The sequence below is a fragment of the Bos indicus x Bos taurus genome, chromosome 2 (assembly GCF_003369695.1).
Source record: "Bos indicus x Bos taurus breed Angus x Brahman F1 hybrid chromosome 2, Bos_hybrid_MaternalHap_v2.0, whole genome shotgun sequence".
Taxonomy (NCBI): Eukaryota; Metazoa; Chordata; class Mammalia; order Artiodactyla; family Bovidae; genus Bos; species Bos indicus x Bos taurus.
The window spans coordinates 90,191,137-90,217,520 of record NC_040077.1 but is presented as its reverse complement, the minus strand read 5'-3'; the positions used below and the strand labels follow the sequence as shown (position 1 = coordinate 90,217,520).

The following is a 26,384-nucleotide window of genomic DNA, read 5'->3' as shown; positions in this document are numbered from 1 at the left end:
TACATAGAATTTAATTTTATCTTTGCATTGGGGAAAATAGTTCATTGATAATAGTTCAGTCTGTTCCATATTTAAAATGTTTATTTATATTCTACTTTGTTCCTACAAGGCAGTTTACAGAAATATGTCAATGTGGCAAAATAAAACGAAGAGATGGAATGAATGGAGCCAGGTGTGAGATTAGAAAACAGCACACATGCAGTGAAGTCCTAGTCACAGGTGCTATCCTGTGGGACTCTTATCCGCCCACCATGAAATCTATAATCCTGCCTGTGTTTATACCTGCCATTTTGTTTCTTCTTGAAATGTAGACCCTTCCTCTCATGAAAGATCAGTCCCACTGCATGTGTGTTCTGAATGCTATCCTTTCCCACTTTGTCCAGGATTTTGGTTTTGCCCTCTGTCCTTGTCCCCCTTATATCTAGGATCAGTGTCATCGTCCTGCAGACATATTCACCTGTCTCTCATCTTACCCTGCTCCCCCAAAATACACTCTTGATCTTCATATTTCTCTCCAGTGACTGCTCCTTTCTGTTTGCCATTTCAACATTTTTTTTTTTTAAGAGAATCATTTGCACCAACTTTATTTTCGTGTCCTCACCTCCCACTTACAGTCAGCCTGCTCCAATCTGGTTTTCATTCCCCAACTGAGACCCCAGCTGTGCTGATCAGTCCTTCCTGCTGGAAACGTTTTCTGCTTTGCTTTGTGTGCTCACATCTGACTCACGTTTCTTCTGCCTCTCAGGCCACTTCCCACCTCAGCCCTTGCTTGTTGCTGTCTGTCCAGGCATCTTACAGCTTGATTCTGTGCCTTCCCTTTCTTTGTGTGTCCACTGTCACTGTCCATTGTGTTGATCTCAGATATTGTCCATATGCTTCCCAAGTTCATGTCAACAGTTAAGACCTTTCTTCTGAACACCATACTCATATATTCAGCTGCTCACTTGATATGTACTCTTGGATTTCTCACAGGCACCTTAAATTTATATATAAAAAAAATCTTGTCTAACCAGAATCTTACCTTCCACTTCAGAATCCTGTCCCCTCACTTTTCCTCATTTCAGTAAATGGTACCACTACACAGTTGCTCAAGGCAGAAGTCAGAAGTCATTTTTTATTCTTCCTTCTTCTTTATCTCCCCCTTATATCTAATACATCACTAAGTCCTGATTGTTCTAGGACACAGCACCTCTCACCTTGTTTACCACTTTCCACCAGATGGGTAGCCTTGTGTGAAATTAAAGAGCCCAGGCTTCTTTGCTTCACTCAGATGAGGCAAGAGAGTATTTTCAGGGAGGGTATTCCTTACAAAACTCATTTGGGCACTGTATGTGACTATGTTCACTGTAAAATTGACTTAAAACTTTTGAAACAAGTGATGTAAACCATTGCCATTAAAAAGTTGAGGATGCCTACCAAAATGATAGTTTTAGAATACAGGTTCCCAGTCCCTTGCTTGTAACCCTTGGGGCAAGACGTGTTTTGAAACTGAGTTTTTCTGATCTTTGGACTAAGATGCATAAACCATATATAACACTTGCTATGGGGCTTTTGATCCCACCCTACATTCGTATTAATACTTCTGTGACAGAACTTATGAAGATGTGCACCAAAGGGGTAAAAACTAAATAGCCTCACTTTAGTTCTGGTCAGGTTTTGCTCTTGGGTGAGTTCAGGTCAGATTAAATTTTGCCACCAGAAGACTTAAATGAAAAAAACTTTTAGTTTTCAGAGTTTTTTGGCCTTTGGATTTCTGGTTATGGTATCATGGACCTGTAGATAGTTTGCAGCTCTTCTTTCTAGTGATAATTAGAACATCTAGACCAGATTTTTTTTTTTTTTTTTTTAGACACTTCCAGATCATGGTACTAAAACCATATCCTCAGCATGTACAAGTTAGCTTATCTCTCTGTTAAATGTAACAGGAGGTTGTGTGTCCACTGGGATCTAACAATGGAATCAATTCATTAAGAACCAAGATTTGCTTTTTGTTTTAAAGGGTCTTCTGAGAGTTTGATTACTTTACATTTCACAGTGAAGGAGATCATTTGAAGTGTTCAGGGGTATATTTAAACTGAATGTAGCTTTCTTCTGTGGCTCATAGTACTTAGTAGTTGGAGGGGATGCCAGAGTCTATTTTGCTTCTTTTACAGATGCCACTGGTGTCTGGAAAGGCCAGGTGAAGTAAAAGAGGACCCCACATTATTTGACTCCGTAAATATCACACAGTTTCTGGGTCAGAGCTATGCTATGCTATGCTAAGTCACTTCAGTCGTGTCCAACTCTGTGTGACCCCATAGACGGCAGCCCACCAGGCTTCCCTGTCCCTGGGATTCTCCAGGCAAGGACACTGGAGTGGGTTGCCATTTCCTTCTCCAATGCATGAAAGTGAAAAGAGAAAGTGAAGTCGCTCAGTCGTGTCTGACTCTTAGCGACCCCAAGGACTGCAGCCTACCAGGGTCCATGGGATTTTCCAGGCAAGAGTACTGGAGTGGGGTGCCATTGCCTTCTCCGGGGTCAGAGCTAGTTAATATAATAAAGGCTGTTAGGGAAAGTTACTGTAACAGAAGAAAAGCAGAGTGCAGGGATCCTGACTCACCTGGGGAGAAATATCCTCAGAAGAAGCCTCATAATTAGACAGTTTTATAACAATTAAAAATGTTAAATAGAGGAAGAACATAAGCAACTTTAAATGCTATTTGAATGGTTGAGGCAAGTCTTATAGATTTCCCGAGGGGGGGGATCATAAAAATATTAGGAAAACAAAATTTTTAAATTTACGTTTCTGTTTCGGTACATAGTTGAGGAAGAATACTGGGTTAACTGGATTTGGTAAATGCTACATATTTTAAGTATGTGAGGTAAAACTTTTTAAGCTTTCCACATTTAGCTGTAATATTCCTTTTTAGTTATGTTTACTTAGTACTCATTTCCTTTTTTGTCATTGCCATATTTGAATTTCAGGTGGGCATATCTTCTTAGAAGTATATTAAACACCATTAAAACAAAATTAGATCTATAAATATTGATAAAGATGTCTGTGAAATAGTATACTAGCTTTTGGTTGCTGCTTATAGCATTCCTACAAATTTAGTGCTCAAAATTCCACTAACTTATTATCTTAGAGCTCTTTAGGTTAAAAGTCAGACTCAAGTCTCTCTAGGTTTCAGTGTGTCATCAGGGAGCGTTTTTTTCTGGAGGATCTAGGAAAGAATCCGTTCCCTTGCCCCTTTCAGCTCCTAGAGGCCACCTGCGTTCCTTGGCTTAGGGCTGTTCCCTTCCATCTTCAAAGCCAGCAGTTTAGCAGCTCTCTGACCCTGTCTGCATCATCATATCTCTTTTTCAAACTCTCCTTTACCTCCCTTTCCCACTTTTAAGAACTCTGTGATTATACTGAGTCCACCTGGATAGCTATTAATAGAATCATCTCCCCAACTTAAAACCAGCTGGTTAGCAGCTTTACTTCTCCTTTGCCGTGTAACCTGATATACTCCCAGGTTCTGGACATTAGGATACATGGACATCTTGGGGATCATTATCTTCCCTACCATAGATAGAAAGTAACAAAGGAATGTTGCAAAACAGTTTGTAGAGTTTTAATTTCACTTGGATTTGAAAAAATGATTATTGGTGAGAAATCATATCACATAAGGGTAATCTACTTTAAGAAAGCCCTTTATTCAAAAAAAGGACCCCAAAAGGGAAGATATGTCAGCTGCTTCAGTCACTTTACCAAAAGATTCTCCACAGTTTTGATTGCCAGTTCAGCTCAGAGGCAGTGAGTCAGTTGCATTAAGTGTGTTTGTACACTGCCGCACCCTCCCCGAGCAGTTCTCTGGTTTCTTCCAGGGCATTGTTACTTGTATCAAGGGACCAGTTACTCTGTGATCTCTGATAGATAAGCGAAGGTTAGACCTGTCCTCAGAACTTTTCTGTTATGCTATGAACTGTTGAGTTCAGTTCAGTTCAGTCACTCAGTCGTGTCCAACTCTTTGGGACCCCATGAATTGCAGCATGCCAGGCCTCCCTGTCCATCACCAACTCCCAGAGTTCACCTCAAACTCACGTCCATCGAGTCCATCAAGTCGTACCTTTTTACCAAAAGTATATTACTGTCACACACAAAGCATAGTACCACTTAGTAATCATTTATTAAGTGGTGGTGTTCAGTCACTAAGTTGTGTCCGATTCTTTGCGACCCTGTGGACTGCAGCACGCCAGGCTTCTTTGTCCTTCACTATCTCTCAGAGTTTGCTCTTACTTATGTCCATTGAGTTGATGATGCCATCCATCCATCTCGTCCTCTTGTCCCCTTCTCCTCCCGCCTTCAATCTTTCCCAGCATTAGGGTCTCTTCCGATGAATCGGCTAAATCTATTCAAATATATCTTTGATTTATATGGTACCCTTCATCCAACTTGGAATGATTCAGAACCTTTCTAAAATAAGCACTAGGTAGAGAGTAATTTCCTCCAGATACACAGATGGGAAACAGTAAGAATTCACAGGCAACCTGGAGTAAACAGATGGATCTTACATCTCTCCTGCCGGTGTGGGCGGTTTGCAGAGCATTGTGATCATGCCATATCCTTTTGCAGGACAATAATAAATTTGGCCCCAGTATTTTTATCACTCACACATCTAAAACCCCATTGCCCTTATTTTCATGAGCTTTGGTGCCCTTAAAAATGTGAATTTCTAAGTTGAAATGCATTGAGCGTTTCTGTCTGCCTGTTCCTATTGCTAGCTCTAACTATTAAATTTTGAGTTGCTGAAATGATGGATCATGATATTGGTACTGTTATTTTCATATAACTCTTTTCTATTAAATGGCAGATGATATTTTAAAATTCAGATTTCTTTCTTCTAGCCCTTTGGATTATGGTTTTGAATTAAGATTGATTTGGGGAAAATACTGCTGGTTCCAATAAATGGAGAACTTTGTTCTAATGATGTAATTTTGTGTGTGGGCATTGCTGGAAAATGTAAATTAAAACTGCTTCAATCTGATACATTACTGGAGAGATTGTAGAATTTCTTGTTTATTTAGTTGGTATTTAAGTGTACATATGTCCCAGAAGCATTTAAAAAGTAGCCTTAGTGTGTATGTAGTGAATATGTAACACACTGAGTTTTTGGATTCCACTTCTTTGTAATAAAACAAACGAAAAAAGTCTGTTGCTTGACAAAGTACAGCGAGGTCATAGGTAGTCTTTTCTCACTTTGAAATTACATTTGACGTTCAACAGGCATTTTTTATAAGCTAGTGGGCAGGCTCAGTCTAGAGATTCAACTTTGGCAGGCAGGATGTGAAATAGTTTAAATAGTTTTGCTGCATATTTATTGCCCAGTGAACGTGCACTTGTTGGAAGGCTGCCTTTTTTTTTTTTTTCCCTTTTTTGAAAAATCTGACTGATAAAATAGCAAAGGGTTCTTTTACTGCTCTTTGTGCTTACCTGCGTTTTGCCGTTTAGGTCTTTACCTTTTGCAAGGAGAGAATGATTTGGTGATGGAGTGCTCCCACTGACCGATGGACTCAAAGAAGAAAAGGTAAAACCATTTTTTCCTTCTCCTCTGTCTTTCTAGGAAAACACAACAAGCAGTTCCACTTATGTGTAGCTTCTCTTCAGTTTAATTTTCTTCTTGATGGTTATTAAGTAGGAATAGCGACATTTGTGTTGATTGGCAAAGAGAGAAGATAATTACAATAAAGCTTGTTAGTGGTTCACTTTGTTGCTAGTCCCTTTCTTACTAAAGGCACAGATGTCTTCATTTCATCATTGCAAAGCTTTTGAAGCCATTTTTTCCTCACATAATTTCCGTTTTTTCAAAAGTAGCCTTATTACTTATAATTATATTCTTGGAAAACTTGTCATGAACGATATTTTGAAAAAGAGGTTAGGTTTCTGGCTTCCCTTTCATAAAACCATGGATGTGCCCAATTACAACTTACAGGAATATTATTTAGCACAAATAGAGAAAATCTAGGTATTACAAAATAAAGTCAAAGAAAGTTTCTGAACATCATTAAAATTTTGGCATCAGTGTTCTAGAAAAAAGATTATGAAAAAAGAAATGTCCCATCAGTGGCGACACAAAGGAAGACTTTATATAAAGGAAATCCAGAGTATGTTAATATGGCCTTTTCTTGGAAAGGGAGACAGTTAGGATATGATCATTATTACACAGCTGTGTGTTTTATGATTTTTGAGCCAGTGTCATCAGATGGATAGAATTCTTTGGCTAAAATGTAAGTAAAGCATGAAGGATTTTACCTGTTATAAATTTAACTCTTAAAAATTTAAATAGGAATTATAGAGCTTAAACTTAGCATAAAGTGAAATAAGGATCTCTACTGCTCCTGTCTTTCTCATCAGATATCTATTTGTTGTTTTTTTTTCTACCAAATTAAAAAAATTTAAAAGTAAGACTCCAACTTTGGATATGTTGTAACTTTATATATTTTTTTGTGTGTGTGATGGGGAACACATGTATACCCATGGTGGATATGTTGTAACTTTAATAGCTGAGGAGTTAATGTATTGAGAAGTTAGAATTTTGAAATTTTATGTTAATCAAAAAACTTCAAAAAATAGCCCAGGTTTTGTTGGCTTCTTAGATAGAAATAAGTAATTTGTGGATTTGTCCTCAGGGTCTCATATAAATAGTTGTTTTGCCTCTGCTTCTGTGTCGTAACCAAGTCATAAAATAGCTAACCTGTCTGACCCAGTCACCCAGTCACCCATGTACTGGTAAAAGGTATAAATCTTCATGACAGTATTAAGGACAAAAGGTATAGTTCTGAACTACAGAAACAATTAAGCTATTTTTCTTGATGTTTGTAGTTCCACAGAGGCTGAAGGATCCAAAGAAAGAGGCCTGGTCCATGTGTGGCAGGCAGGGTCCTGTTCTGTGACACCAGAGAGATTGCCAGGCTGGGGAGGAAAGACTGTTCTTCACGCTGCCCTTGGAGTGAAACATGGAGTGCTTCTGACTGAAGGTGCTGAGAATGGCTTAGCCAGCATTAACCGAAACTCTGACCAGTGTCTGAGTGTGTAAGAATAGCTGAGCTTCCTGTGTGCCCGGGGTTCTCAATGGACTTTGCTGGAGCTTATTTTCTTTTTGTTTTCAAAATATGTTCTTACTCCCTTTATCAGAAATCAGATTAGTTCTTAAATTTAAGATGTTCCCTAGCTAGAATAAAAGGGAGAATTATAGCTTAAATTTTTTTGTAGTGATAAGTACATGAAAAATTAGATTTTTTCAAAGATTATGTATTCAGAGATCCTGTTGCTATACCTTTGTTCATTAAATGTATCAAAATAATAATGCTAATAATAGCAAATGTCTGTTAAGCAATTATATGTGCCAGGCACTGTGCTAAGCACTTTATATGTATTATCTCATCGAGTCCTGACAGCCACCTTATGAGGTAGCTGCTGTTATTAGCCCCACTTCACAGATGAGGAAGCTGAAGGTCAGGGAGGTTAAATCGTTTTACCAAGCACACACAGCTATTTAAAGGGTCAGAGTCAGGATGGGAACCCAGAAAGTCTGATTTCAAAGCCTGCTTTTAAAATCACTTGGCTATACTGTCTTAGGTTTTCTCAGGCATAAATGGCAGCTTATAAGAATTTAATGCAGTCTATAAATCTGTAACAGAAACCTAGGCTATAATTTATATAGAGAGCTACCTTTAATTTTGATGGCATTTTGCCAGTGCAGTCATGGCAAATTTGATTTGGGTCAGGACTGCCATCAACTCCACTAATTTATAAATTTCTGCTCTATAAGCATTTGTTAAGTATTTAATAATGCTTTGGTATTTTCCTTGTAGGAACTAAGGGAAGACAAATTCTAGGAAACAAAGCTTAAAGCTGACCTTGGTGGTTTTATGGGGTAAACATAGATTTCTTTCTAACTTCTTTGTTATTTTGTCACTTTTGTTATGATAATACATAATACTATCATTATTATTGTATTAGGCCAAAATTTGGAAAAAGCCTTATTTTTTAAATGTAAACTATATTCAGTACCTATACTATGGGCTTCAAAATGTATAGTTCTCAAGCATATATAAATGGAATTCTGTTACTCTTGTTGTTTGAGCCCTTCAGTAAGCTGTTTAGGAATCCTTCATGAGCATGGGATCTTTAAACATCTAGAATCAAACCTAAAAGGCTGGGAAATCTGAGGGAAAACTTTAAAAAATATGTAAATAATGTTCATGTGTAAGCAGTATTCTGGTTTAAGTGTCAAAGTAACAAAAAATCTCCTCTCAACACAACTGTGTAGCTTGAAATGGCACAGAGATCTCCAGTACTTTCTTTTCTAAGTGAGGAAATGGTATTGATTGAATACTAGAAATTTCAAGCTTCTTTGTCTCTGTTCAAGTTAGCCATTAGCTCCTAATTCAGTGAGGACACCTCATTGACTCACTGTTTGTGTGGGATACTATTTTTAAATGATGTCTAAATATTCATTTCTTGCAGTTTTCTCTAGAGAGCCTATTATTCCAGTGGAATAATACCAATTGAAAGTTTTGGTGAACTGTGTGATTTGGTAAACAAGTGTGATAGGTGTATCACTTGGGAAGAAAAGTTTGAAAGCTCTTAACCAGTGAGCTTATTTTCTCAGTACTCTATCCAAATTAAAAATTCCCTAACAAAAGCTGATCTTTCTTCTAGCCACTGTTGTGTTTTTCCTAACACAGATCTTGTAGTGAGTTAATTTGAATATATAATTGTATCTGCCATGTATCATAGGCCAGAGATAAAATAAGCATTTTTTTCATCAGTGACTGAATCGCTGCTTGTGGAGGAAGAATAGTACTCATTTCTTTATTTAAAAAAAAAATGGGTAGATCCCTGGTCATATAGGAAAGAAAAGATAGTGGGCTTTGTTTAGTATTTTTCAAAATCCATGGCCAAATCTTTGTCCCATTTAAATTTTTTAGCTAATATGGATCATTTATACATGCCCCCAAATTCCTGCAGTGCCTGCAGTAAAATTACGACTTGATAGCACAAGTGAGCATAAATGGGTTGTCATCATTCATGTCTCCAACTCACTGGTGCCTTCCTTTTTATTTCTAAAGCTGGCCGGTTACCCTTCAGTCTAAAGCTATCGGTCATGACTTCGTTTGTGTTTTACTTTGTTTTGTTGTGATGTGCTTTTTAAATGCAACTCAGAAAGGCTGTCTAGTACACAATATATATTATATATAATATTTAAGAATTACACATAGTATAGTACAAAACATGAAGACAGTCACATATTGTTAATATTGCTGCTTTCAGTCCAACCTGGAGGTGTTATATAAAGCTGATTTCATAGTTTTGGCCAAAGTGAATCTCTAGTATTTTTTATGCCATTGCATATTCATCTACTGCTCTGTTAAACATTAGAAGTGAATTTTATAGATATTAATGAATGTATCTGTTTTGTTTTCTGCTTATTTTATCTAATCATATCATGATCATTGTTCTGTATTTGAACTTGGAATCTACTTCTGTAATAGCCTACGATGAGAGCCGTTAGTAATGATCAGTGCTAGGATGAGGCTGAATAAGAGGAGCACCTTCATTTGAAGTTGTCTCCTGCAATTTGTAGAAATTGTCACCATATTTCTGAATGTTCAAAGATGCTCTTTGTTAAAAGATTAGTAAGTATGGAATGCTATATGCTTGAACCAAATTTCTATAGCTGTGCTCTTGAAAATTAAGAAAAGGAAAAAAAAAAAGAAATTCTATTTTGTTAAACCTAGAGGGGACTAAAGGTTAGCTGAGAAAATGTCTAGTTAATTCACTAACTTTTTGTTTCTGTTTTGTTTTGTTTTTAAACCCTCAGATGGTGAGGTCTACAGCTTTGGGACTCTCCCCTGGAGAAGTGAGCCAGCAGAGACTTGTCCAAGCAACCCCATTCTGGAGAGTGCCCTGGTTGGGCAGTATGTTGTTACCGTGGCAACAGGGAGTTTCCACACCGGAGCAGTCACAGACAGTGGTGTGGTGTACATGTGGGGGGAGAACTCTGCTGGCCAGTGTGCGGTAGCTAACCAGCCATATGTTCCAGAGCCAAACCCTGTCAGCATTTCTGATTCTGAGACCAGTCCTTTGTTAGCGGTCAGGATCTTGCAGTTGGCATGTGGTGAGGAGCACACTCTGGCATTGTCCCTAAGCAGAGAGATCTGGGCATGGGGTACTGGTTGTCAGTTGGGTCTCATCACCACCACCTTTCCAGTGACAAAGCCACAAAAGGTGGAACACCTTGCTGGGCGAGTAGTGCTCCAAGTTGCTTGCGGTGCCTTCCACAGCTTAGCACTGGTCCAGTGCCTCCCTTCCCAGGATCTGAAGCCAGTGCCAGAAAGATGCAACCAATGCAGCCAGCTCTTGATTACGATGACTGACAAGGAAGACCACGTGATTATATCAGACAGCCACTGTTGTCCATTAGGTGTGACACTGTCAGAATCCCAGGCAGAAATCCAGGCCAGCACCACCGTCAGCCCCTCCTCTGAAACCCTTGACACCCAGGGAGAAGTGTTTGAGAACACTCTTGTGCAGAATGAGCCGCCTGCTGCTACTGAACTGAATGTTGGAAATGTTCAGACCGCAAGTGTTCAAACCACTTCCTTCCCACAAGATATCATGGGAACAACTGAAGTTTCTTCTGCAAGTAGACCATCATACCCTGACACTCAGGCAGTAAATGAATATGTGCAGAAACTGTCGGATCATTCAGTAAGAGAAAGCTCCGAGAATGGTGAAAAGCCAGTGCCATCTCAGGTACCTGCTAAATTTTGTAAAGGTGTTTCTGGAGTTGAACCATCTGAGTTTTTCTTGAGAAACTTTAAATACCTAAGGGTTGGTACCATTTAAAATTTTTTTAGTTTTGAGTATGATTCTATCTCATCATGCAAGCCTAGATAAGAAAAACCCTGGATTGATTCAAAATTACTCTTTTTGTTCAAATTCTGGCTCTTTATGATGTTGCAAGATGTTACTCTGGGCTTGTTTTATAAGTAGCAAAATCCCATTTTTCTTGTCCAAGTACTTTCCCCCCCTGGCTAAGGTGGGCTCCCCAAAAAGTTTGATCTAACATGACTGTATATTCACAAAGAATTCTCTGATCTGTACTTGTAGCACTATTCAGGTTCCTTCTTTATCAGGGAAGCTTGCTATGTGGTAGATCCCTTGATTGAGGGCAGACTTAAAATTGACTGGCATTACATATTTGAATTCTTTTCAGTTATATCAGTGGTCCTTACTGGGCATTATTGGACGGAGGCTTTAATTTTTTTTTTTCAACTTGTTTAAACTATTTTTAGTTGGAAAATGTGTAATAAGTGGAGAGAAGCTATTTACTAGGGCCATATAGTAAACTGTGTCTCCCTACTTCAAACAAATTGTTCTAAAGGATACTTGTTTTTTTACTCTTAGTAGAAGGCTTTTGCTTTTCTAAAATAAATGTGAAGAGGAACATCTAATCATATGGACTTCCCTGGCAATTTAGTGATTAAGACTCAAATAAAAGAGCTACCCTGTGGCATTGTTTTCAGGTTTTTGAAACCACCTTGCTTCTTGATTCTTCCTTACTGTTGTTTACTGGCTCAGGATAGAAATGTGGCTTAGAGGTGTTTTCAGAAACAGTCTTTATTTCACAGTCTACTCCCTGAACCTTGTAGATATTTGATTTTTTTTTTTTTTTTTTTTAGTTAAGAAGCTGTTTGGAGAAAGGGAAATCTAAACCAAGTGAAAGTAATAATTTAACAGGACTTGCGCACGCTAATAAAAAAGTTAGATTTTGACTTGTCAAAAGTCATTCATCTGATTTGTTAAAGTTGAAGTTAAAAGTTTATTTTGTACTGTTTATTTGATTAATAGATTGTCATCATTGAAATTGCACTTTTCTTTGGACCCAATCATTTGGTTAAACATTTAAAGCGTTGGTTACCTATGCTAGTTTTGACATTGTGTGTTTAACTAAGTGTAACTCACCCATCTTTGTAAAGAGTGTCTCAGTCATACAGCTAACCCTTAGGAATTTATGTAGTCTAGGATAAGTCTTTTCTTCTTCTGGCCAGATGTAACTGAAAGAATATCACATATTTATGAAATAAGCCAAAGTATTTGGTAATGAAGTATATATCTCATTATTGAATTTTACTGACTGGGACTACTAAAATTGTGTCTTTTGTCAGAATTGCTGGGCATGTGTTTTTGTTTTATTTACTTATTTTATGAATTGTTAAATGTAATTAAGTAGAGGGACAAATTAAGACAATAAAGTTTATATAAGGTAGAGTTTTTTTTTTTTTTTAATTTTCCTGAGCCTGATGCTAAGAACTTCCTAAGTTTGTCACCTGTAAATACTATTTAAGCTTCTGTTATGTGCATGCATGCTAATATCACTTCAATCTGTCCGACTCTTTGCGACCCTATGGACTATGGCCTGCCAGGCTCCTCTGTCCATAGCATTCTCCAGGCAAGAAGTACCGGAGTGGGTCGCTGTGCCCTCCTCCAGGGAATCTTCCCGCCCCAGGAATTGAACCTGCGTTTCTTAAGTCTCCTGCATTGGCATTGGCAGGCGGGTTTTTACCAGCTAGCACCACCTGTGAGCGTTTGTAAATAGAGGGTGGAAGTAGCAACACTAGCTTTTCTGAACACGTTATCATGGGAACTGTGTTACCAGGGAAGTGACACACTTTGTATTTAACTTTTTTTATATGGTCTATTTGTTTATTTTGTTGGATATTTTAATTAAAGACTCACACAGAAGTGACTCTTCTTGAATTTAGTATTTAATTCACCAAAATGTGTTGAGTGCCTACTACATGTCAGACACTGTGCAGGGAATAGGCATTATTTCCTGTAAGAAAATCAGAAGCCAGTGTTAAAAAAAAAATTGGGGGTTTGGTTTGCAATTCAGGACAAATGAAGAAATATTATACACACACACACACACGTGTGTGTGTGCATACCCACACCTCTGGGATATTTGGGTAGCATAGGAAACAAAATTTTCACTGTGACCTGTGCTCATAAACTAAAAGCTTTTTGTGTGGGTTAGTAGGCTTATCTTTTTTAGTAAGCAGTGGTGCTTGACAGCTCAGAGTAAATTTTAACTGATCTTTCACTAGGATACCAGAAAACTTTAGTTAGCTTTCTAATCCAGCTGTGAATAACACTAAGCACATTGGATCCAAGTGTTTAATGATTAACCTACCACATTACTCAATGGTAATGAGAGCAAAAGTAATCTTTCAGTTTACCTTGTGCCTGGGTCATGGAAAATAACTCCTGATTAGATAGGAGGAGGACATAAACTTCAAAACATAATTTGGGGGCTGATAATTTAGAGATATAACTTATTTCTCTGCCTGTGTATGCCATATATAAATTTCTGTCTATAAAATATTTTAGGAAAAGCCTAAAATAGAATTTTCTTAAAATAGAATTTTTTCTCATAATTTCTTAGTAGAAATCTGTATAATTTTTCCTAGTAGTGATCAATAGTAAAGCTTATACTTTTTCAACCTTCTATCCAGGGCTATTACCCCATGTTAAAGGCTTTGTTTTTCATACCTTCCCTCCCCTCTCTCCTCTACTGTGTTTTGTTTTATAAAGCAGCTGGGACTTATTTTTAAATACCATGATAAAATCCCGCTCAAACAAAAGGAAGTACTTTTTATAAGGAGCTGTACTTTGAGTACTCTTTTCCATATAAATGTGTTAAATACATGATCAAGAAGGGATACCTTTAGGTTGGAGATGAAGACCTCCTGTTTCAGTCTTATATTTGCGAATAGTGATAGATGTTACATTTTCTTTGTATTGATTACTTGTTGTATAAGGGATTATATTTTTATATGCTGTTTTATGTGTGTATATTTTAGCCTCTTGTAGAAGAAGCAATTCCTAATCTTCACAGCCCACCAACCACAAGCACTTCAGCCCTCAACAGCCTTGTGGTCTCTTGTGCATCTGCTGTTGGTGTGAGAGTGGCTGCTACATATGAAGCTGGGGCCTTGTCTCTTAAGAAAGTTATGAACTTTTATAATACAGCCCCTTGTGAGCCTGGAGCTCTGGCAGGCAGCAGTTCCATAGGCCCAGAAGGTCTGAAAGATAGCAGAGAAGAACAGGTTAAACAGGAGTCAATGCAAGGAAAGAAGAGTTCAAGTCTTGTGGATATCAGAGAAGAAGAGTCTGAGGGAGGCAGCCGAAGACTCTCTCTCCCTGGCTTGTTGTCACAAGGTAAGGAGCTAGCTTTTCTGAGCTGACTTCTGGTGAATCCAAGATGCTCCTGACATCACATATTGTGTTATAATAAATTTGCTTTCTTAATTATTAAAGCTAACATATTCAAATATCAAAATTTATTTCATTAATTAATTTTTTTAAAGTTACATATTACTGTGCTTTAGAAATAACTTTAGACCCTCACTTTTTCATGATACATGCTTCTGCTTATGAACCTTGTGTAAGCTAGTGGCACATTCAGCAGAAAAGATTGTAATCTTAGCCAGTGATGATCACTTTCTTTGTGACCCACAACTTAGTGATCAAGTGACTGAGTCTGTACTTAGTGACACTTGATGATTTTCTTCAAAACATTCTGTCACCAGATTGGTGTACAAGATTTTCACAATGTTATAACAGCCTTTGGTATAATTTAGAACACTGTAAAAGATGTCAGCATTCTTTTTTAAAAGTTGAAGTTCTCTATAAAATAAAGTTAGCAGGCAAAATACAAAAGCTTTTTAGTATTTTTGATTCATAACCATTTTCTCACTTAAAAACTAACACTTTATGTCTAAAGTAAATCTTTTGTTACAATATTTACAGTATGCTTGAACTTAAGACCTTCATTTGGAAAAGCTTTACTTTTAATTTTGCTTTGACATGGAAGAACTATTTCTTAGCCTTAGTGTAGTACTTTGTTCAGAGAAGGCAATGGCACCCCACTCCAGCGCTCTTGCCTGAAAAATCCCATGGACGGAGGAGCCTGGTAGGCTGTAGTCCATGGGGTCTCTAAGAGTCAGACACGACTGAGCAACTTCCCTTTCACTTTTCACTTACATGCATTGGAGAAGGAAATGGCAACCCACTCCAGTGTTCTTGCCTGGAAAATCCCAGGGACGGGGGAGCCTCGTAGGCTTCCGTCTGTGGGGTCGCACAGAAGCGGACACAACTGAAGCGACTTGGTGGTAGCAGCAGCAGTACTTTGGTAAGCTTGTTCTTCAGAATACCAGTTACATAGGATGTCATATAGCTATTCTATATAAAAAATGTACAGAAAAGAATTTTGTGGCCAAATGCTTGGAAGTGGGGTAGGGCTAAACAGATTTAAACATGGCTTTTAATTGCAGGACTTGTCTGTACCTTTAGCATGCTGATGTGTGTGTGAATCTCCACAGGGGCAGGAAGGAAGAATGTAGTAGGCAGTATTTACCAAACTCACTTAATCCCCAGTTTTGCAGACCTATAGAATATGCTTCACAAATACCATGTTAGTATATTTACTTGAAAATCAACAGTTTATTAAAAGGGTACCTTTCTTTTCATCTGTCTATTCCCTCATGATATTTCTGGTTTGTTTTCAGTCTCGCCCAGGCTCCTGAGGAAAGCTGCACGGGTAAAAACTCGAACAGTGGTTCTGACCCCTACATACAGTGGAGAAGCAGACGCGCTCCTGCCTTCTCTGAGAACAGAGGTGTGGACCTGGGGGAAAGGGAAGGAAGGACAGCTGGGGCATGGCGATGTTCTGCCCAGGTGAGTGCTGCCAGTGTTTACTGTTAGGAATTAGTTTAGACAAATAACTTCTCCCCCTTGAAGGTCTCCAAATCTCCACTTCCTTCTGGAGGAAATCTGGTCCCTTCTAGCTCTAGATTGTTATACACCATTAACTCTGATAAAAAACCAAAACAAACACCATCTGCTCCCCCCAGTCATTCTTAGTCTTGAATTTTTCCTGACAATAAAGGACTTAAGTATCCATGGTATATTTTTCCATCTCTTCTTTGATGTTTATTCATGTTAGAATGCAGAAAGGGGTGTTTGGGATAAGATTATATGTCACTGGAACATGTGAATGGTTCACATTTTTAACTTATAAAAAAGAGCCAACAGTTTTCTTAACCTGAGAGAGGTCTATCTGCTGCTGCCAAAATAACTATAACCACTGTATTAAACCGTGTCTGTTCATGTATATCATGGAAAAACTGTTTTAAGAGAAATTCTTTTGATATTAGCAATAAATATTTGTAAAAGTGTGTAAATAGAATGATTATCTAAACCAGTTAATATAAATGTCTCTTTTCTCCTTAGCAGAGTGAAAGCACCTAATTCATTAAAAAGTATACTCTGTGCTATATGAATCATTTAGTTGTTTTATGATTTCGAATTATGGTGGTGAATTAGTGATTAACAGACAAAGATTAAATTAAAACCATTTAAAATTACTTGTATTTAGGAGTAGATTGAATATAAATCCAGTATTTTTATTTTAATTTTTTTTGGAAATGTTTATTTGAAAACATAATTTGAGAAAGTCCATGATTCTTGCTGAGAATACTTCTTCCTCTGAGTTTGTGTGTATGTGTGTATGTTTTTCTTTAAGGCTTCAACCATTGTGTGTAAAATGTCTGGACGGTAAAGAAGTAATCCATCTGGAGGCAGGTGGTTACCATTCTCTTGCACTTACTGCAAAATCCCAGGTAGGAGGCAAACTGTTAAAAGCTGATTTTGATTTCATGAAAGACCAACATGATGAGATTAGACTATCATTTATTGAGAATCTTATCTGCTATATGTCAGGCAACAATCCTATATCTCATTTGATCTTTTCAGTGTTTTACATTGCACTGTATTATTTCCATTTTATACGTAAGGAAAGGGAGATTTAGAGAAATTGTGTAACTTGGCAAAAGTCACATGTGTGACTGTAAGAGTTTGGATTCAACACTGGTCTGCTTGACACAGAAGCTTTTTATAATGTGCTCTTATGGAAAAATAGAACTCAGAGTTTTCTAAGGTATTGGTAAACTTTTATTTCTTGATGAAGGAAACACTTACGTAAGACATTAAGAAAACAGAAGGCATTTCTCTCTTAAAATAGTGAGACCTGAAAGTGACTTCCAGAATCATTTAAAACCATGCCCACATACACAAATCTGAGGAAGGTAGATTTTTAAACATACTCTTAAATATATTCATATAATGATTCTTCATCAGTCCCTTTATCTTGCTATAAAAAGTCAGTAAAAGATTCTAAACACTTTATTTTAAATGACATAATAGTCTCACCAAAAAGCTATTATAGCTCATATAAATAAATATAAATATTTTTTGGTAGATTTTTTAACATACTCTTAAATATATTCATATAATGATTCTTCATCAGTCCCTTTATCTTGCTATAAACAGTCAGTAAAAGATTCTAAACACTTTATTTTAAATGACATAATAGTCTCACCAAAAAGCTATTATAGCTCATATAAATAAATATAAATATTAGCAAAGAAAAGGATAATTTGTTATTAATGTGATGAATCATCAAAAAGGCTTAAAAATAAGAAAATAGGAAGATGGTAAGTTACAAAGTAAACATAAAAATTTCTAGCTTTCTTATATACATAAAGTAAAGCAGAAAGCATGCTTAAGGAAAAAGCTGTTCACAATTACAAAACAAGTGTTAAGGAAACAGGAACATTGTTAATAGGAAAAGTATATAGCCCACATGACATGAATTCAAGAACTCTTCTAAGTTATAAAAGAAAATAGGAGTAAAGAGGGAAATTTTTCTTTTTAGATGAGAAGACTGAACATTGCAAAAATACCATTTCTCCTAGATCATTAAATTAGTAGAGTGTAAATTCAGTACAATCCCCAGAATATTCCAATATAATATTTACAACTTAATAAAATGATTCCCAAAATTATTCTAGGAGAATAAACAAAGGAGATGAGCCATAAAAATTCTGAAAAAGAAAGCATTAGCCTTATAAAACATATTATAAAACTACAGATTATTATAACAGAAATACACTATAGAGATATAAGAGATTTTAGTATATATGAGAATATATGAGTATATATTATATATTCTCATATATAAGTATATATGAGAATTTAGTCTGTGATAAAAAGTAGGCATTTCAGCATTCTGAATCAGCCATAGGTGTACATGTGTTTGGCAGCAATCAACAGAATTCTGTAAAGCAATTATCCTTCAATTAAAAAATAAATTAAAAAAAATTTTAAAAAGTAGGCATTTCAGATCAGGTGGAGAAACAAGACTTGAGTGTTCAGTGAATACTGTTGGAACCACTGGCTTCTTATTTGCAGAAGAAAATTAAGATAACTTTACATATGCTAATTCTGGATGGAGTAAAGATCTAGATGTTAAAAAATAAAACCTTACATGTGTAAGAACAAATTTAGGTGATTTATTTTTTCAGTAATCTTAGGAGTAGAATAAGATATGACATCAAAACCAGAAATTAGAAAGTAAAGATATATGTTTGTCTACATAATAATTCAACAGTCCCACACAGCAAAAACCTAAACACAAACCAAAAAACCCCACAAACAAATTTAAGATACATAATATACGGGGAAAAACACTGTAACATATATGACCTGATCCATAAAGAAAAATTGTTTAAGAGCATTTATATTCCATTCACTGAAGAAAAAATAGAAGTAGCCAGCAACAAAAGATGGTCAGCTACTCAGTAAGCAAATTTAAATTAAAACAAAATTTTCTCACCTATCATATTAGCAGGGATTGCATTTAATGCTAAGTGTTGGTGAGGATGTGGGGAAAAGGTATACACATTGCTGGTGGGAATGTAAATTGGACTTTGCTGGAAGACAGTTTGTTGGTATATAGCAAAAATCAGAATGTGTATGTTCATTGACCCAAAGTTCTTTGCTTAGAAATTTATCCTAAGGAAACAGATACATTTTATATATATATATAAAGAATTTTAATTAATTTTTATAGTAAGTAATTGAAAAGAAATTATTAATAAATGTACTTATTTCATTAGGTAATTGATTAAACTACACCCACAGTGGAGTTTCATGTAGTTATAAATGATATTGTAGCTCTATACGTATTGACCTAGAAAGATGTAAGTGTGCAGAGCATTACATAAAAAACATCAGGTCACAAAGCAGCATTGATAGTAGAGTCCCACTTTATACTTTACATTTTGTATATTCATTATATCTAGTAGATAATAAAATTTCTGGAATTATATATGTGTATGTTCCTAAAGCAAGGTAGGAGTTGTCTCTGAGTGGGTGATTCATCAGTGGTTTTCACTTTCTTTTTGTTTCTTTGTATTGTCACAGTCTTGTACAGTGGTCATGAATTGCTTTTATAATCAGAATAAACAAAATCATTTGCATTAAGCATAATTACTGTAATCTGGTTGAATTGTTTGTCTATATTAGTGCATAGGTGCTTTATGCTTCTCATATATGTGATTCTTCATATATGAAAAGCTTTCTAGTTATTCCATTTTACTCCTGTCCACAGAATAAAGAATCGTGATTCCTTTTTCTTCATGGTACTTAGCTTTATTTTTAAAAATCACTTTCTTTATAAGAGGCAGTATAGGATAGTTCCTGGGATTAAATCCTGGAAAATTTTGTGACCTCTCTGGGTCAATTCCCTTATATGTTTAAAAAAAAAAAAGGATTGTGTGATAGTGAAACATTAATTAATACACAAAATATATTAAGAACAGGGCCTGGCAGGTAATAAAGTCCTGAGAAATGTTAGTTAAAATGAATTTTCTAAAGAGTGGAAAGACGAGGATAAGTAATTTGTGTGTAACTCTTGGTATATATGTGTTACTATAAAAGTTCAGAATTGGCATGCAAAAATCAGTGGCACGCCTCTTACCTAGTTTCCTGTGGTTTTCTAATAGGTTTACTCATGGGGGAGCAACACCTTTGGTCAACTTGGGCATTCAGATTTTCCAACAACAGTTCCCCGTCTTGCAAAGGTACTTTTGTAATCTTGATAACTTTTACAGCAGCTTATTCCAGAATTCTAAGTTATAACACTATATTTCTCCAATTCTTGTTTTATAAAATTAGGAGAATTGTATACTTGTAACCTGTTTGTTATCACGTACATTAAAATTTTTAAAAAACTGAAGCTGCTTGTTTTCAGGCAAAATGTTCCCCATTTTTGATGTGTTAGTTTGTATTAATATTTCTTTTTTTCCTAGCTTCACTAAGTATTCATAGTTCTGTGTTGTTTTTTTTTTTTAAGTAAAAATGAATAAGTTATTTTAAAGCAAATGTTTCTTGGACTGTGAGATTGACTTCTAAGCTTTATACCACCGAATAATGCCTACTCTTCGACTTCTCACTTAAGTTTGACTTTCTTTTAAGTGTAACTTTTACATAACATTATTTGATGGTTTGTTTTGTTTTTATGTACACAGTAGTAAAACCTTTTTGTAACCCTTTTTGTTTTCTATAGGGAAGCTAAAAGTATAGATAATTTCTTCACTGCTGTATGAATTGGTTTTAGTTTATGTAATGGGTGCAGTTTTAGAGGACCGTTTCTCACCCTTTTTTTTCTGTCACAATGTTCTGCAGAAATACAGAATTCATCAGTAGTATTGGCTCCTCATATGAGATCTGTTTGTTTGGGGAACGGATGTGTTGTGGGCAGAGAGTAGGCATGATGATAGCCCAATAGCCTAAAAGAATGGGATATGGGGCTCATGTGTTTCTAATTTGAATCCTCTCCATCCTGATGCATGCTCTCTGCCCTGAGAGTATTAGAGACTAGAAAAGGATGTTTACTTGAGTTTCAGGAACCTGATTCAACATATGAGCTACAGTTAATATGTATTCCAGTGATTCATGTATTCAGTGTACACTGTGCATCCATCACTACATAAGACCTTTACCTGTTACCTTTCCTTCCAGTGAACTAATTTTACTGGGAAGGAAAGTCTTAAATGAAACATTACAGAACAGTTGTTATTTCTAGCTCCAATCTTAAATATTTTTAGCATAAAATGTTTTAGTGGTCAGCTATTCAGTTTTGAATAATGTGTCCTGAGGAGTTGGACATGACTTGGCAACTGAACAGCAAATTCAATTTCTGATATTTTATTACACATAAAAATATGGTAAATAATTGTTTCTTGTTTTCTGTTCATTTGAATAAATTAGAACATGCTTATATTCCTACTAAGAAAAGTTTTATAATCCAGCATGGAGATGCTGCAAATACAATTTTTATTTAACATTTTAGAGTCAGACGAGAGAATAGAGTTTGTTATAAGGTTTTAGTTTCATTACTGTTTACCTATACCTCTGAAAATGCAACATCATTAGTTTGGTCTTTATTTGGGGGAAGGTTTTATTTTGGTTTTTTATTTGAGAAAATTATTTTGAAGTCATTTAAATTAATGTGTGAATTAAAATCAAGGCAGAGTGAGACCTGAATTAGTTTTGATTAGAAACTAGGAAGACAACTCTTTCCTCCTGCAAAAATTTTAATTCATTCTTTGCAAAACCAGCAGGAAGTCAATTTTATAGATAGCCTGAATTTGAGAAGATAATGTCATGCCTGAAGAGGATAACTGTAAAGTAGTGGAGATGTGCGTGATAGTAACACACACACTATCACCTAATCACCCAGGATGTGAACCAGATCTAGACATGGAATCTCAAGATAAGAAATTTTTTTGCTTTATTGTTATACGAGTCATGGCTGAAGCTGGGTCTGCAGGATGGGGCAGTGGTTTTCGTAGCAGAACACTTCCTTCAAACGAAACCTTGTGCTGAATCCCCTACATAAAACAGATAACTGTAGGACTGTCTTAGTTGAGGGATGGAGGTGGGTGGGGATAGAACCCGGGCACCTGCCTTTCCATGGTGGCTCCTGAATCACTACCTGGAATCCTGGAAACCTAAAGCCATTGGTTTAAGGCAGTGGTTCTCAAACTTTTGCATATATCAGAAACACCTGAAGAGCTTGTCAAAGCCGACTGCCCAGTACCTCCCCTCAGTGGCTCTGTGGCCTGAGTTTGCATTTCTCATGTGTTCCTAGATGATTGCTGCTGCTGCTGCAAAAGCTTCTTGTTGAGCACCATTGGTCTAGGGGATCCTTGTAGATGGGCTTCTGGGGGTTTCTGCCTGTTGCAACATCCTGGGACACAGTGAAATCATGTGAGAATTAGTGAGTTCCAAGTCAGAAAGCAATTTTCGCACTCATGGGTTTAGTTGGCCAGAATGGAATTTAGCCTAGTTAGGTTTTCTTTTTACATTGATTTTTGTGTACATAGCAGAATATGAATGGACAAAGGTGTGTCCTAGCTGTAGAATAGGGCTCTAGAAGTTTTTGGGTCTTTGATTATAGTACAGGCTAAGTCCTATGACAGCTTCCAAAAATAACAATTAAAATATCAAATGTGTAGTTTTTTTCTTTTTGAATTCCAATTTTTCAGTTTTTTTTTAAATTTTATTTTATTTTTAAACTTTACAATATTGTATTGGTTTTGGCAAATATCGAAATGAATCCGCCACAGATAATACATGTGTTCCCCATCCTGAACCCTCCTCCCTCCTCCCTCCCCATACCATCCCTCTGGGTCGTCCCAATGTACCAGCCCCAAGCATCCAGTATCGTGCATCGAACCTGGACTGGCGACTTAACAATCCAGTTCTACATTTACTGGCTGAACAGGGTTCCTTTTCACTGCTGCATCTGTTCCGCAGTTGATTGGGTATGTTTCTGGGTGAGTTTTGCCCTCTGAGACGTGACTTTTATTTCACTTGTTCAGGTAACCTAACATTCTAGTTATCGTGGACTTGGAGTTGCATCTGATTACTTCATATCAGACAGACATGTCTTCCTGTCACTGCAGGTGAACAGTGAAAATGGAGTCTGGAGTGTGGCTGCAGGCCAGGATTATTCCCTGTTTTTAGTGGATACCGAAGACTTCCAGCCTGGGTTATGTTACAGTGGCCGGCTGGACCCGACAGAAGGTGACAACCTTCCAGAGAATCACAGTGGTACTAAGATGCCAGTCCTCCTCTCCTGTAGTAAGGTGAACAGGAATTAGATCCTAAGGCCCACATCCCGTAACACTGTTGCTGTTTGTATGTATGCCTGTTATTAAGTGTCCCTGACTAATATATTTAAAATTGCAAGCTGCTTCCCATCCCCCTTCACTCCTCATCTCCTTTTCCTGCCTTATTTCTCTCCACAGTGCATGTCATCATCTCACCCTCTATAGAGTTTACTTATTTTGTTTATTGTCTGTCCTCCTTAACTGTAAAATTCATTAGAGTAGGGATTTTAGGCTCTCTCATTTATAGCTATATTTATGTATATTTCATAAATATTTGTTGAAGTAAATGCTTTATAAATGATTGTTGATGTAACACCCTCACATAGGAATGTTAAAAATATTTATTTCACAGCAAAGTTTTCTGACTGTGTTAATGGAGTCCTCAGAAATGAATCAGAATAGAAATTGAATAACAAGTTTTTAACTGTTAGTAGAAAGTGAAAATTGCAGGGGCCTGAGATGGGCTCGTGGCAGACCTGACAGGCCACCAACCATACTGTTTTCCATCGCTTCCCCTCTTCTCTTAGCTTTTTCTTTTGTTTACTACTGTTAACTTATTTTTCCGTTGTTGATCTGAATTTATTTGCTTTCTTACTGCTTACCTCTTTTTCTTAAACTTAATACCATTGGTCTGTTTCTAGTTTTCTTTTTCCTCACACATTGCAAGGAAATTAACCTTCAAAGCTTGTGCATTCTGGGTTTTTTATTCTTACTGAATAATATATCCTATGGATTGTTTTTTTTTTTTTTAATCCTTTGTTTTTCTGGCTAAATGCGTAATAAGGGCAAGATCTTTCTTGTTAAAGGTAACACTGGCCAAGATTTGACTCTTGACCTGTATATAGCCTGTTATTCCAGACATACTAATTGACTCTTTGTAGTTCTTGGCCCTGACTCCACATTCCTCATTAAAGATTCCACAGTCCAGGTAAAGGATAAAATGGGCTGATGAAAGCGATGAGGCTCAATCTGTGTCTTTAGTTACCATGGGCTCTTAATAGTGTATTGAGCCTGCAGCTTGGTTGCCTAGTTTAATAGGGATATGTGACAAAGACATCAAATGTTTTTGTTCACTGCTATCATGAATAAATGACAAAGTCCACTTTTAAAGAAAATCTCTTTCTGTTGTACTTTTTTTTTTGCTTGTTGCGTATCTATTTTTTTAATATAAATTTATTTATTTTAATTGGAGGCTAATTACTTTACAATATTGTATTGGTTTTGCCATATATCTGTTGTGCTTTTAAAATATAGCTCCTAGATCCTTGATATTTTGACATACAGCATAGAGATGGTCTCTGCTCTCATCTGTTTCATGCAAAAAGAAGTCCTGAGACATGTATTTGTATCATTTGGATCTTTGTATATTTAGAGTATTTATGGTTCTAACTCTGTGTAAAGTGAAATAAAAGGTATTGTGGCAATAAATAATACTATAGATGTTTATAGTTATATAGATTGTGTTATATGTATATAACAACAGTATACTGGTAAACCAGCCCTAAAAAGTAAACTCAAAAGCTCTGATTTGTAATGTTTTCCAGGCTTTTTTTTTTTTTTTTTTTTTTAGTAAATTCACTATTGCCACTTTCAAACTATTAATGATTTAATAACCAACTTGCTGCAGAATTCCTGCGTAGTTAGCTTTTGGCTCTCACCAGCTGTTATGAACTAACTTCAGTACCCAAATTACTGCTAGTAAATTAGATTTTATTTTTAATCTCTTTCTTCTCCTGTTTTAGCTTGGGTATATAAGCAGAGTGACAGCAGGAAAAGACAGTTATCTAGCCTTGGTGGACAAAAACATTATGGGATATATTGCCAGTCTCCATGAGTTGGCTACTACTGAAAGACGCTTCTATTCAAAACTAAGTGATATCAAGTCCCAGATTCTCAGGCCTCTTCTTGGTTTAGGTAAGTACCAGCCAGTCAGTTATCAGGAGTCTTGTTTTACCTCTTCTTCCTATATCACAAATAAAGAAAACTTTTTGTTTGAGTTGTACTCTGCTCCTTTCTTTCCAGTCTCTTCTTTTGTGCCCAGATGGTCAACAGCTTACAAGCCATTTCCTCTTTGCTGGTAGCCTAGCTCCGCTGTCCTGGCACCCGCAGAGGTCCTGTTACTTATGGAAGTAGAACATGGAGCTTTCATAAGATCCATGGCAGAGAAGCAGAGCAACTGTGGAAAAGTTGATCCTAGGAGTCAGACTTCTAAACAACACTTCTAGCTGCACTAGTTCTAAGATACCCTAAAAGTGTAAAGTGAAAGTATTAGTCACTCAGTCATGTCCGACTCTTTGAGACCCCCGTGTACCCGCTGGACTCCTCTGTCCGTGGAATTCTCCAGGCAAGAATACTGGAATGGGTTGCCATTCACTTCTCCAGGGGATCTTCTGGTCCCAGAGGTCAAACCCGGTCTCCTGCATTGCAGGCAGATTCTTTACCATCTAGGCCACCAGGCAAGCCCCAAGATAGCTTATATACTACTCCAAATTTTCATTTTCTTTGTTCTGCTTCTTAGAATTTTATCAAGTAGAACTTCATTTGGATTTACAAGTAATATCTCAAAATGTGAATAACTGTAAGAATGTTAAGGATCTTACCCCCCACGTTAGCAGAAATTGATTAAATCTTATCCCTTAGCTGTAATCAGTGACAACAGGGATTGAAGGTAAGGAGATAATATGGAGAAAATAGATTACAGTGGTTCTCAGTGGGGTGCTACTGTCCAGAAATACAATACTGGGATCTCCAGGAGGTTATAAAGGAATGCAGAATGGAGATGGGTGGGTGGGCTATTAAAGATTAACTTCCCCTAGTCAAAAGCTTTTGTAGGTTTGACCCTACTCTCAGAAAATGGAAAGGACCTTTTTTCTCTTTCATTCACCTGAACTCGACCCCCTGTGAGGCCACAGAATTCAGACCAGTACTCTAGTACTTAAATTGTGCCCTGTTCATGCATCACTTTTCCACATTAGGGTGACTGGCTTGTGTAGGTCAGTCCATTGTTTTTAATGGGAAAACATCTATTTTTCAAACAACTAACTTACAGTCTTTCTGAATTCAGTCCCTATATAAGCTGGAGACAGTCAGCATTTGTTTTTGTTTTTAACATGTTTTGCTTTTTTAAATGTTGTAGAGTTCCTGTTCTATAAATACTCCTCCAGTGGGTGGGCCCAGCTTCCTAGAACTTTGGCAAGAGATAGGAAGCAGTCCAAGCTGGAGGCTTCCTGGATTGCTCTGAAAAGAAAGTGAAACCTACTCTTTTCCTGTTC

General features: G+C 36.7%; 1 protein-coding gene across 5 annotated transcripts in view; it reads left to right on the top strand.

The window, feature by feature from the left end:
• Window positions 1-26,384, top strand: part of ALS2 (ALS2, alsin Rho guanine nucleotide exchange factor) — a 61,626-nt gene that overhangs the window by 7,326 nt on the left and 27,916 nt on the right. For all 5 annotated transcript variants that reach the window (XM_027564434.1, XM_027564427.1, XM_027564440.1 and 2 more), the window contains exons 2-10: window positions 5,474-5,549; window positions 6,845-6,999; window positions 9,849-10,783; window positions 13,894-14,251; window positions 15,601-15,769; window positions 16,617-16,713; window positions 19,939-20,016; window positions 22,906-23,088; window positions 24,855-25,026. In XM_027564434.1, the coding sequence (XP_027420235.1) occupies window positions 5,530-5,549; window positions 6,845-6,999; window positions 9,849-10,783; window positions 13,894-14,251; window positions 15,601-15,769; window positions 16,617-16,713; window positions 19,939-20,016; window positions 22,906-23,088; window positions 24,855-25,026 (2,167 nt within the window). In that variant the 5' untranslated portion in view covers window positions 5,474-5,529. The remainder of the gene's footprint in view (window positions 1-5,473; window positions 5,550-6,844; window positions 7,000-9,848; window positions 10,784-13,893; window positions 14,252-15,600; window positions 15,770-16,616; window positions 16,714-19,938; window positions 20,017-22,905; window positions 23,089-24,854; window positions 25,027-26,384) is intronic.